The sequence below is a fragment of the Silene latifolia genome, chromosome 9 (assembly GCF_048544455.1).
Source record: "Silene latifolia isolate original U9 population chromosome 9, ASM4854445v1, whole genome shotgun sequence".
NCBI classification, from domain to species: domain Eukaryota; kingdom Viridiplantae; phylum Streptophyta; class Magnoliopsida; order Caryophyllales; family Caryophyllaceae; genus Silene; species Silene latifolia.
The window spans coordinates 36,037,689-36,051,061 of record NC_133534.1 but is presented as its reverse complement, the minus strand read 5'-3'; the positions used below and the strand labels follow the sequence as shown (position 1 = coordinate 36,051,061).

Here is a 13,373-nt window from a genome sequence, read left to right as displayed (position 1 = left end):
ACGAGGTGTCTACAGTTATTAATTAACTAGTATAGAACCCGTGCTACAACACGATAATTTTATAGGGGGTGTTTCTAGATAGGTGTCCAAATTACTATTCTTTGTATAAATTGAATGTGATTTAAATTTAATGTTAAAATGTACTTGATATAACTAACCCGAAAGTATACGAAAGTTTACTAACATGAAAGGATACTTTAAGTTACATTATATCTGTTTTGAAGTATTAATAAAACTATAATTGTAAATAACCATACTTTTAAAGTATTAATAAAACTATAATTGTAAATAATCATACTTTAAGTTACATTATATCTGTTTTGAAATATTAATAAAACTATAATTGTAAATAAGCATTACATGCAACTAATTGATGACATTAATAATACATTTTAAGTTAGATGTACAATCTCTAATTAAAACACGTATTAACTTTATAAAAGAAATCCGGTAAAAACGATATAGTACGAATCTAAAAAGACGATTTATAAATTGGGGAATAATCTCAGTAGAATATTGTGTATATAATTTGTGTATTGTGTATATAATTTGAGTATTGTGTATTGGTGGATGATAATCTCGGTAGAGAATATTGTATAGTGTATATAAAGTTGTCATTTTATTGTTCTTGATTTTCTGAGATTTTATGTGTGTATATATTTATTATTACTCAAAATAGATTGAAAACAATTATGTGAATATGTTATTGAGTACAATATTTTAAAAGGTAATATTTTAGAAGGGAATATTCCATATGGGGGAAGTTGAGCGAGAAACATGAGCGGTAATAACACAGATGTGTTATTCTTTTAGTCTATAGGGGATACGTTAATTCACTGCTAATTTTTGTTTATTTATTTATTTTTGTTTAAATGGTTGTTAATAAAAAACGTACTCTTGCAAATGCGCGACATAATAATAGAGATGAAGAATGACAACGCACTGAAACAAAGAATCCCAACAAACCCAAAATCCAACAAATATAGAACTGCCAATTAAAACTAATAAAATCCATTTTTGGCATTTTACAAGTCAACATTACAAATACAACTAACAAGCTTCTTCTGCTTTCCCAAACCCCTGTTTTCACCCAAACTCCTAAACCAGTAAACTCCTCATAATCATAACGTCTCCGGCGAAACGCATGGCCAACGCCAAGACGAACCGTAAACAAAAGGCGCCATTGGTTTGTATGCTTTCCATCTTACGCCACCCTGTCTCCGCCGTCAACTCCATGTTAAGTTCCCCAGAGAATGCCACGTCGAAGAAAGGCATTACCGCTGGTGGAGTATTTCTAATCCGCCGCTACCATCGCCGTATTGTTTACCGCTACCGGCGGTATTTCTTGTCGGTCTTGGTCGTATCTCTGTTCGTCGTTTTTTTCTTCTCCTTTGTCTCTCCTCCTGTTTCTGATCATCTTCTCTATCCCCAGCACCGTAGCTCCATCGTACGTCCTCTTTTGTTACTTATAAAACATTTTGAATTTACGTTTGCATTTATATAGGTTTTCCCGAGGCACATGTTGAAAAACCGTACTATTTTTTTTGTTTTTTCGTTCGTAAATTTTTCAATTTATGTGTGTTAACAGAGTAAAAGTGTAAGTTTGAGACGTGAACTTTGGAGAACAAGTTCGTCGGAAATGTACTACGGTTGCAGCAACGCCTCCAAACAATTTCTCTGTAATCCTCTAGCTTTCTCGTTTGTTTAACTTAAACACAGTCAATAAAAGGAAGAAAATTTATGACTCAGTTGAATTACCTTTGAAATCGGTTTGTTTATTACCAATTACAATACGCATCACAAAGAATAAAAAATTTGAATAAATGATTGAGACGGAAGGAGTAGATTATGGTAATTGAATGGACGAAGAGAGTAAATTATAAAAATTGAATTCAAGTTTGTTTTGTAGATTGATACTCGTATTAATTAGTGGAATAATGAATTGATTTTTAGCGGCGGAGGTTAAAACTGAGCCTGAGAGATACTTACTGATTTCAACAAGTGGAGGATTGAATCAACAAAGAACAGGGGTGAGCCTTTTCTTTATATATATTTATATTTATGTTTGCATTTCCCATATTTCGATTGAATAAGGTTTATAAGAATGCAGAATGTTGTTGTTATGGAACAAGTCTGGGTATTGGTCGCAATTACGATAATGGTTGTGAAACATGCTAAGCATAGACGCGGTGGTGCGTCCATGCAGTCTACCACGTCTTGTTTTATATTGATCGTATGACCCACAACGGTTTAGTATCGGCTTTATTAGCCTTGTATTGGCCAAGTATTGACTGTATATAGGTCGTTTTTTTTTTTTTTGTACATAAAAGTTTAGGTTAAGGGTGGCCTTACCCAGTCCAAGGCCAGGGCAGACCATCGGCCTCTTTGAGGACTTACAGTGGTGTTTACAGATCGCCTACCAACAGGGCTATATATTGGAAAATATACGCCGCTTTTCATAATAGTGCCAAATAAAGAAGTGTGAAAAGTTCCATTATACTTGAGTAGGTAATATTATATTCTAGATTTCTAAGAAGGATAATATTGTTGTATACAATTCAAGCTCATAACTGGAAATGTGCATTGTGCTTGCATATGCTTTGTTTTACTTTATATGTTTGTTGTCAGAATGGGGTCTGTATTATTTTGATTCTCTAGCGCCTTTAGTTGGTATTAATAGGATATAGGCCATTGGAGACTATGTTTCATAGAATAAATTTTCCGACTAGGCGGAGGACCGTTCTGTTTATTTGTATAATTCAATCCTCAATGCTATGAAGTTGTTATATTATAACATGGGAATGACCTACTAATTTTATGTTATTATTGCCAATTTACCTCAATAATGATGGCATTGAGGCAAGGAACCTAGTTTAGCATATCTTACCAGAGTATAAAACCGATATTGGAACTTGAGATGGTTTCTTGACACGAATAAATGTATTTAGCCTTCATGACAGATAGGCGAAAGACTATGTGGTAGCTTCATTATAAAGAATTCCTCAATTTGCACTTAGCTTTAAGTAAAGAATTAGAATGTCAGAATCATTTACTTTTTAATTGATTATGGTTTGTTCATGATTCATGCTTTAATTTTGCTTTACCCTTGAACTGTAATTTTACACATTAATTAATGATTCAATGGCATAGATTATAGATGCGGTTGCTGCGGCCTACATACTGAATGCAACTCTTATTGTTCCCATGTTGGATCAAAAATCTTATTGGAAGGATGCGAGGTTTGTTGAACAAGTACTTACCATTCAATCTAATAAATTCCTTTCATCACAGAATGTCGTCGTATAATCTATATGGTTTTGTAACTTTGTGTCATGTCTGATGCAGCAACTTTGATGACATCTTTGGTGTGGATTGGTTTATATCATTTCTATCAAATGATGTCAAGATTTTAAAGAAACTTCCTTCAGTAGGCGGAAAAGTTATTAATCCTGTTCACACTCGCGTTCCAAGGAAGTGTAGTCCCAAGTATTATCTAAATCGAATCTTACCTATTCTCAAGAAAAAGCATGTAAGTAATTTGATCAACATGTAATTAGCCTTGAAGCAAAATAAAGCGAACCTCTCTATAATTAGCCTTGAAGTAAAATAACGCGAGCCTCTGTTGGAAAATCTGTCATTAATCTAAGTGTTGTGTAGCGCAGGCCGTTCAGCTGACTAAATATGATTACAGGCTCTCAAACAACTTGGACACCGAATTACAAAGACTACGGTGTAGGGTTAATTACCATGCTTTACGGTTTACTGATCGGATACTTGAAATGGGCAGAAAATTGGTTGAGAGAATGAGGATGAGAAGCAGACATTTTATTGCCCTGCATTTGAGGTAAGAACTTTAAGACAGTTGGTAATCTATTTGATGCATCTGCTACTATTATCAAGTTAATGATAAGACGACATTTACTCTCCTGGAAACATTGAAAGCAAGTTTTATTATAGCTTGAATTTGATGGCGAAAGAGACTCGTCTCCTAATTGCCTTTTGTTGGATGAAATGCTGCAGATTTCCAAATTCATATTGTTTTCCTTTTTTATTTTCTTGCCTAATGCCTATGGCAAGGTTTGGAGTAAGGTGTACCGTGTACGTAACCTCTTTCATGTGTTAGAAAATATAGAGATTGTTTCTGGATGACCCATAATAAAATTTGATTTACGATGTTTAATTCTGAATATTTTGTGAATTTGATGTCAATAGGTTTGAACCTGATATGCTTGCGTTCTCGGGATGTGATTACGGAGGAGGGGAGAACCAAAGAAATGAACTAGGTACTATACGGAGACGGTGGAAAACATTACATGTGAGTTTTCAACTGATTTAAAACATTAAAAGGAAATATAAGACCTTTTTTTAAAGAAATGTTGGTGTTAATTATACACAGAAAAGCAACCCGGATAGGCAAAGGAGGCAAGGGAGATGCCCACTTACTCCAGAGGAAGTGGGTCTAATGTTAAGGGCACTTGGTTATGCATATGACGTCCATATCTATGTGGCGTCCGGAGAAGTTTATGGTGGAGAGGAGACACTAGCCCCTCTTAGAAAGCTTTTTCCAAATTTCCATTCAAAAGACACTATAGCTACTCAGGAAGAGCTGGCTCCATTCACGTCGTATTCTGCAAGGATGGCTGCCTTGGATTTCATTGTTTGCGATGAAAGTGATGTTTTTGTGACCAATAACAATGGCAATATGGCTAAAATTTTAGCTGGAAGAAGGTATCCTATCTTACCCTGCTTTTCTTATAAAAGTCTAACATTGACCTAGCTCAAATAACGCGCCTGCATTAGGCCTGCCTGGACGGCTTGACAAAACTGCACCGGTTCCAAAATCATCCATTCCGAAATATGGTTTTTTACATCTAAGTTTATTACTTGTGTTACAGGCAATACTTTGGGCACAAGCCAACAATTAGGCCTAATTCGAAAAAGCTTTCCAATCTGTTCATGAACCGAACAAATATGAGTTGGGAGGCATTTGCCACAGGAGTCAGGACTCATCAGGTTGGCTTCATGGGAGAACCAAATGAAATTAAGCCAGGTCGAGGCGAATTCCATGAAAACCCATCACCTTGCTTATGTCAGAATGGAAAAGATTTTAGCGAAACCCATGACACAAGTCATGTCACTGATTACTCCACTTCGGAGGATGAACATGATTTGGTTGATCCAGACGATGGAGACAGCGAAATCACTGTCCCTGAAAAAGAGTTGTTTTGATTGAGGAGTAAGGATACAGCCGTACTACTGACTTCAGAACATTCAGAACTGGATGAGTAGCTGGCTTATTGACTACATTCTCTTCTCATGAGTTTTCGATAAGCTCTTTTTCGTAAACGATTCTTCGACTGCTTTTGTATGTGTCCATAAGCCTGTAAGCTGTATGTATAACGAGACAAGGTTGATTTCAGCAACAGGCAGAAGACGCATCAACACAGGTTGTACATAGATGCCCATTTTCCAGCCCATAGAGAAGCAAGTCATTGAATATGTAAATATTGACAATGTCTAGTTCCCAAGATAAACTTTTTTTTTGGGGGGTTTCAAAAGGGTCACACGAGGTCAATAACACTACGATACCGGGAAAGAGAGCTTCGAACCTGCGACCTCAACAATTTACGACCACTTTATTCATAGGTATACTTTGGTTTGTCAACTACTCTTCCTTAAAATGGAGGTTTTAATACTAAAACAGGTTAAATATCATTCTACATGTATATATAGGATAAAATCTTTTTTCTCTTTTACGAAAATCCTACATCCATTCTAATACTTTGGTTAATCCAACACGGGTATATTTGACCCTTCTTAAATGAGAATTTGTTTGTTGGGTACGTATTTAAAGGCTGGTAGAACTTGAAATATACCAGATGCAAAGTCACAAATTTTCAGAGAAGTTTTGTGCCTATTTAGGTCATGTTCTTCCGACTGAAACTAGCTAAACTGCTAACGAATGCAGGATTTTGGTAAAAAAGGGTCGGGGGCACACATTTTTTTCTTCGTTAAATTATCTTCGCCTTGAAAAAAGTTTAAGCAATTTGGGATTTTCTCCCCTAAAAAAATGTTGTTTATAGAGTAAGAAATCGAAAATGATAAATGTGCAACATTTTTTTATTATTAAATGTATACTACTCCGTATCTCATAATTTGGTTGATAGGATTTTCTTAAATATAAATCTCAAAAATGTCATAGGAGTAATATAATGGTAGCGTGAATAATTAAAGTAATTGTAGTAGCAACGGAAGTCGTGAAAGAAACAATAGTAATAACGAGAGTAATGAAAATAGTAGTGAAAACTAGAGAGAAAATAGTAAAAGTAACTATAATAACATTAAGAGTAGTGAAAGTAAGGGTAAACAACAACGCAGATACTAGATGTGTCTCATAATCTAGATATGCTAAATATTAGACAAAAATTATCCAGATAAAAAGAAGTACGAATAACATATGAAAGTCACGAAAAAAATTCTTTTAACGGAAAATTCACGTGGTACCCTCGAACTTTGCCATTTAGCACGTGGTACCCAACTTTTAGATTTGTGTACATAATACCCTCCATGCTTAATTTTCATGCACAACATATCCTTTTTGTCGCTATAAAAAAAACTCAATTGCGCATAACTCCTAGATCGGAATTCAGAATAAGCCAAATTTTTTTTCCTAAAATGATTATCTCGTCATAATCTACGATTTGAGAAAAAAAAATTGTCGACTAACATTTTATAGGGTTTTTTTAACGATAATCTCAAATCAACCATATCTTCGATCTTAAATTTCCAAATGACCATTTTCCTTTTATCAATTTATAGATCTCAATAAGGTAATCAATCTGGAAAAAAAAATTAGCCAATTCCTATTTCTGGTCTATAATTTATGCTCATTTGAAAATTTTAAGAACGATAAAAAAGGCACGTTGTGCTTGAAAATCAAATCTCAAGGATATCATGTGCACAAAATTAAAAAGTTGGATACCACGTGCAAAATGGTAAAGTTCGAGCATACCACGTGAATTTTCGATTCTTTTAATATTATGCATCGATAATTGGCGCCATTTACCCCTACTTCTTCTATGCATTTTGATTTTGAAGATTTTTGAAGAATTTAGCTACAAAACTGAATTGTCTCAGCACCGAGAAGAGGGTTGACGGCCGGTCAGCCAGTTGGTCGTCGTTGCTACTCGTGTTTGCTCTAAACTCCCATATTAGAACCCTAACCATTGGAACACTATATATAACTCATTTTAAGATGTATTTAACACAGTACCGTAGATTTAATAATTCCCTTTTCCAAGTTTAAAAATTTCTTAATCATTCCTCAATTAGACTATATCTATCAATAATTAGCTTACTTTTAAATCTAGTATTTAGGTTGTAACAAGATTGAAGCATTCCTCCTTTCTTATTCAATCCAAGTTTACTTCTTTGCATCCTTGTGGGTATAATCTCTTTTCGTTGTTCATTTATTTACATTTATCTTTCCTTTAGCTTCATTTGTGAGTAATTGTTGGATTTCTCTTGTTTGTTACTAGAATAGAGTATTTCTCTTTCTTATTTACTTGTTCATGCTTTTCAGTATTGTTCTTCTAGTAAGGTTAGATCCTTATTACTCCCTCCGCACAAAAGAGTTTTTCCCATTTTTTTAATATACTTGAGGAGTATTTTATTTGTTATCAACGTCTCTTCCTTTTTCTATTAATCCATCTTACTATTTGTTTAATTAGTTATCATAATCTTAGTCACTAATTACATGATTAGTTATAGAAATCAAATTAATAACATGTCAATTGCTAAAGTGTTAACCTTTATCATTTATTTAGTTTTAATCAACATGAGTAGTCCTTTAACTAGGACTCGATTTAACCCCAACATGAGTGATTTATTTGATTGATTCCTATGAAAATAATTGTTGGGGAGGATTAGTAAGGGTTGGTTAGAGGATTGATTTGTTGAATTGGTTTATGTGGGTAACTTTGGTTTGTAATGACCCCCGTCCATCGATGAGAGTCGGATTGGGTCGGGAATCGAGTACCATTATTAGGCCTATTGCTAACCTAGGTTGAGACCGAAAGGGAGAACCAAGGGAGGGCACCTCTAAACTTGTGTTTGAATTCGACCTTCGAGAGAAGGAGTTGGATGACCTTGGGAAAGTGCACATTTGTAGGGTAGTCGGGTTTCTACCTAAGGATTCCGACCTCTGAGACCGAAAGGGAGGGGGGTTGGGAGATCTAGTGTCCTAATGCAAACCTGGGGGGGGGGGAGGTATTAGGCGAATTAGAGTCATCTTCTCCTTACATGTTGCCCTAATAGCTAGTCAAAAGAAATCATGACAATAAATACGAATTGTGGGTGGAAACTCGGGTCCTAGGCCTTTTATTCTATTGAATTACATTTTTTACATCTACTTGCTCATTTTCCATATCTAGTTTAATTGTACCTTATTTTAATTAGTATAGTTGATTAGTTAAAAACCAAACCCAATTATTGTCGACTTAGCTAAACATCATAGCTAGAAATAGACTAGTATTGCATAACAAGCTCCTCGTGAACCGACCCTTGACACGGTTGTGCAACCCTATCAAAAATAAAACCAACTGGCTCTAACTAATGCAGCAGAGGCAAGTCGGGTATCGTATCCACAGAGAGGCGGTCACTATCTACTCGTTATTCGGTCTGTCTACGGTCACAATATAGGGGGTTTAAGTTGTTTTACTAAACTAACAAACTAAATTAAAAGCAAGGATTGAGGGAAAATAGAAAGAGAGATGCTAGGATGTCGGTTCACCATGATATTATACAAATCAGCTAAAGGTAGGACAGTCGGTCTGATGTGAGAAGGGTAATGGAAATGTCCTCTCGGTCCGATATCCACCCTAAAATACTACTAACTTAGCTTTCACCCTCATTAGTGTAGTCTATTGTCCATAGCAGGTCTATTTATTCCAATCTCTCGATCTAAGTCTGAATTTAACCGGATTAATTGATTCAGTTGCATGCATTCAACCTAATAATTACAGTTATATTGCTATCAAATAATTCTCACAACAAAACCTTTTGAACCAACTATCGCATCATTGTTATACTTCCATGGCTCCCCTAATCCTAACAAGGAAATTAGCTAAGCATATTGATAATAATGAAATTAACAACAACAGAATTAATAATTAAAAGCAACATCAAGCAAAGATAAAGAGAAAGAATTAGCATAAACTAAACAAGAGAATAAAAAGGGATGGAAGTAATTAAAGAGGTCATTAAACTAAGTAAAGCAAATAAAAGGAATTAAAACTAGAATAAAATTGAAATAGAGAAGAGGAATAGAATTTACAGTAGTTTGGATCCCGAGAAAATAAAGGAGCAAAAGTCACGTAATACCCAGCAATCAAAAAGTCCCCCTTTCTAACCTAGTTATCTCTTATTTATAAGAGATATTTATTATAAGATAACATTAAAATAAGATAAACTAGGATGATCTCGACATAAAAATGCTGCGTCAGACATGATTGCTCTCGATCGAGTAGTATAAAACCAGTCGATCGAGTATTTTCTCCCCAAGGACTCTCGATCGAATGATAAGGGCCTCGATCGAATATAATAGGGGCTCAAAGTAATTGATCGAAATAGTAAGGTGGTCGATCGAAATAGTAAGGTGGTCGATTGAGAAAGTTTCAGCGCGTAATTTCCTGCTTCGCGCACTGAACTTCAAACGGCCGCCATTTCTTCGTTACTTAGGCAAACAATGCGTTTTCGGCGGCGTTGGAAAGCTAACAGGACAAGCTTTCATCTTCATTTAGAATCACTTGAAAATAAGTTGTAGAACTCGAGATATAACTCTTCAAATTAGGCACTAGTAATGTGAAGCTCTTCCTTTGCTCGCCTAGCTACCTAACTTCTATCGCATCTCAAAATAGTAGTTTCCAAGCTCCGACTCAACTCATCTCCTAATGCATGCATAGGAACATGTTCTAAGCTTGATTTTGCTTCTCTTTGGTTCATTCCTACAAATAATACAAGAGAAACCAAAGTAGACAATTCGGGGGACATTTGTAGCTTAATACTACGCAATATGCATAGGAATGCGTGCAAATGAAGTACAAAATGCCTATATAAAATGCACGCATCAAATCTCCCCAAACCAAACCTTTACTTGTCCCCAAGCAAACTATATGCAACTAACAACCTAATGGAACAGAAAAGAAAACTCAGAGCTAGCTACAAATCGTCCACTTAAACCAATTTAATGCAAGTACTAATACTTATAGCAAAACAGTCAAATGCAACGAGTTATGAGATGTTTATAATAAAGCTGAACCGTCGACCTTGAAAGAACTTTAATGATTGACTCTCACGGGTCACTCTTCTCTCATGAAGTAAAGGATAAGCATATGAATGTAAGAGAGGAAGAAAAGTAGTCGCTCACCTAAATTACGACCGACATAAACATGCATGCAGCTAATATGATAGACAATTCTAGCTACCGTACACATACATTCCAACCAAACAAGGTCTCATCATAGCCGAGAGCTTACAAAAGTATGAAATAATAAGGTAATGGGTAAGAAAGAGCAAAACATTTTGGGAATGTGGAGGTAATAGTCAAGCTAGCTAACTAACAAAACCAAATGAACCATATCCGATTCTTAACCCATTAGAAATAAGCACAAGTGCCCTTTATTTTGGCACACAAACTCACTAACCAAATTAAACATACTCCTCATAAAATATAAATAAAGCATAGGAGTAAAAGCCGTCAACAAACAAACTTTTTTTTTTCATTTACTTACGGTTTCTTCTTTTTTTTTCGAATTCTTTTCTTTATTTTCTTTTCTTCACGTTTTTTTCTTTTTTTCATTTTCAACTTCTTTTTTTTTTTTTTCAATTTCATCATCCTCCTTCCTCCATAAATTACCAACTCCCGAAAATAAAATACAAACCAAACTTGGCACAATAAACTATATACCGCAAAACATACACTAACTAGCTTGACAAGACAGGCTAAATTTGAATGTAGTTAAGGTTCAAAAGGCAAATTTGGCTAATAGTGGAGTTAATTGGGTAAAAATGAAAGAAAGGGGAATTTTAAGCACCTCCCTGCATGTGACACCAACCACTAACCCGAATGTATGTAGGCAAAAAGCAATTGAATTTCATATATGTGCAAATTAATGATACATGCTATGCAAGGAGTAACTACTCACAATCCTACATGAACTGGTCATGAGTGACACTAGTTATTCATCTCTAAAATCTTAGAAATTATGAGTAGGTTGCCAAAATCTCGGGTCAAGTCTATTCGTTCAGCTAAATTTTAACATTAACTCGTAGATATGCAAAATGACAAAGCTAAAAAGATAATTAGTTTATACAGGGCTTAAGTAAAATGACAAAAAGTAGTGCAATTTCATCATCGGAATACATCGTTCCGACTCAACCTATATGCAAAAGTAAACGTGAATTTTGTTTTGAATTTTTGAATTTTTTGGATTTTTCGATTGTTGAAAAATAAAAGACAATGCAAACAAAAATGAAATTTGATAACAGAAATGCAATAAAAACACAATGTAGACACAGATACGGATGCATATACCCTCCCCAAACCAAACTGTACAATGCCCCCATTGTACCCAAAAAAAGGGAAAGAAAATGGAAACTGAAAAGGAAGAGTGAAGATGCGGAAATCTTACAAGGTAACGCAGAGTAGGGACCTCCCCAAACCAGCCAGTAACAAAGAAGGTCGTTAATAGCTTCATAGCAATCATCATTGGAAGCGAATCCAAACAACGAACTCGAGGGTACTCGATCGAGAAGATATAGTACTCGATCGAGTACATTGGGCTAGAAAAGTGGTCGATCGAGTAGACAAAGGTACTCGATCGAGTGGTCTTCATCCTAGGGTGTTCGATCGAGAATATAAGGTAATCGATCGAGTGGTCGTCCATTCACAAATACCTAGACTCCAATTGATGCACCTGCAAGCACGCATTAAACGCCCATAAAACTGACAAAACAAGTCCAACTGATCCAGTCTATGTCTGAAAACGAATTATTACATGTCCAACAAAAACCGAAATGTTCGAAAAACAAATGAAAAGTTTTAAACTCCGCGTTGCCTCCCGGTAAGCGCTAGTTTCAGACAGGTCCCAGCTCGACCTCTCTTTTTTCTTCACCTCAGCTAATGCAGTGGTCAGAATCAAAGCAACTCAAAGCTCTCAGCAACCAATCGTAAATCTGCGCATGTTCTACACAAAAGCATAAGTAGCACCATAATACAGGAGGAGCATATAAGAGCAATATGAAGTACCGTCTCAACTTAACAAACCTCCGACGAAAAGTATGGTGAAACATTATTAAATTATTTTTCAAAGCGGGAGAGGGTGGAGCATCGAAACATAGGGCAGAGGTCGCATGAGTGAATTTACTATCCATCATACCAATAATTATGAAGTTATCGTTAATTACCTCAGGTCGGTCGCTCCTAACGTTGGAATCATTGATAAAAGAATAAATTACCTCTACCGTGCTAGGAACATTCACTGACTCAGCTACCTTCTCGTTCCCCTCTTTTCCGGGTTCTGTCCCATATATTACAGCCTCTAAAGCATCCAGCTCGGCTTTCCAAATGAGAGATTCACTATAACCATTTGTAGACATGGGCCACACCGCGGCGCGCGCGGAAGGCGCTTGAATAAGCGTGCATTTGTGGAGTCGCCACCAATTTTTATGGGAAATTGGAATCGTTCGAATACCTCGTGCCATGTCAAGACACAAAGTAGTGACATGAACACTAAGAACTCGTTACCCTTAGCATTCTATGTCTAGAATGACTCTCGTAGATGCCAATGAACACGAATGTTCACAAAAATCTGGAGTAAGGGGTAAGGGTACGTATTAGGAAGCTCTTTTACTGAACACCTAATCCCGCCCGCCTCGATAGCGGCCTCTACTAATGATTAGGGAAGTTATTTATACTTGATATGTTGTTGATTATATGCATGCAATGCAACAAACAACAGATGAATCCTAACATGTGAATTAAACTACGTCGGTGAACACATAGTTTAGCACTCAATTGGGGTCGAAACCGATGTTAGATTCAATTACATGTGAAAAAACAAGTAAATAAACCATACATAATAATAAACACGATAAATAATTAAATTGCAATAATTAAAGTTACAATGATTACATTGGATACTTGATTTACGTCAAAAGCACATTCAAAACGGGATTTTGGAGAAGAAAAAAAATAAAAGAATTAAAAGGGTTAGAAATTAAAGTAATAAAATAGGTCAGATTAGGGGCGATATTATGGTTATTAGTTAATTAAACATGTAATTAGAAGCTATGTCCAAGCGAGAAAGAGTTCA

At 35.6% G+C, this 13,373-nt stretch overlaps 1 protein-coding gene across 1 annotated transcript; it reads left to right on the top strand.

Moving 5' to 3' along the window:
- Nucleotides 1–974: 974 nt before the first annotated feature.
- On the top strand, nt 975–5,762 carry LOC141602591 (O-fucosyltransferase 16-like). Its single transcript, XM_074422794.1, has 9 exons — nt 975–1,447; nt 1,589–1,679; nt 1,954–2,030; nt 3,151–3,239; nt 3,346–3,529; nt 3,663–3,844; nt 4,213–4,315; nt 4,397–4,728; nt 4,896–5,762. The coding sequence occupies exons 1-9, from the start codon at nt 1,145–1,147 to the stop codon at nt 5,227–5,229; spliced, it is 1,695 nt and encodes a 564-aa protein (XP_074278895.1). The 5' UTR covers nt 975–1,144; the 3' UTR covers nt 5,230–5,762.
- The last annotated feature ends 7,611 nt before the right edge of the window (nt 5,763–13,373 follow it).

Coding starts and splice junctions, on each gene's coding strand:
- LOC141602591 (XM_074422794.1), top strand. CDS start 1,145: ATGGCCAACGCCAAGACGAACCGTAAACAAAAGGCGCCATTGGTTTGT. Junction 1,680..1,953: donor CGCCTCCAAACAATTTCTCT/GTAATCCTCTAG, acceptor ATTGATTTTTAG/CGGCGGAGGTTAAAACTGAG. Junction 4,729..4,895: donor AAAATTTTAGCTGGAAGAAG/GTATCCTATCTT, acceptor CTTGTGTTACAG/GCAATACTTTGGGCACAAGC.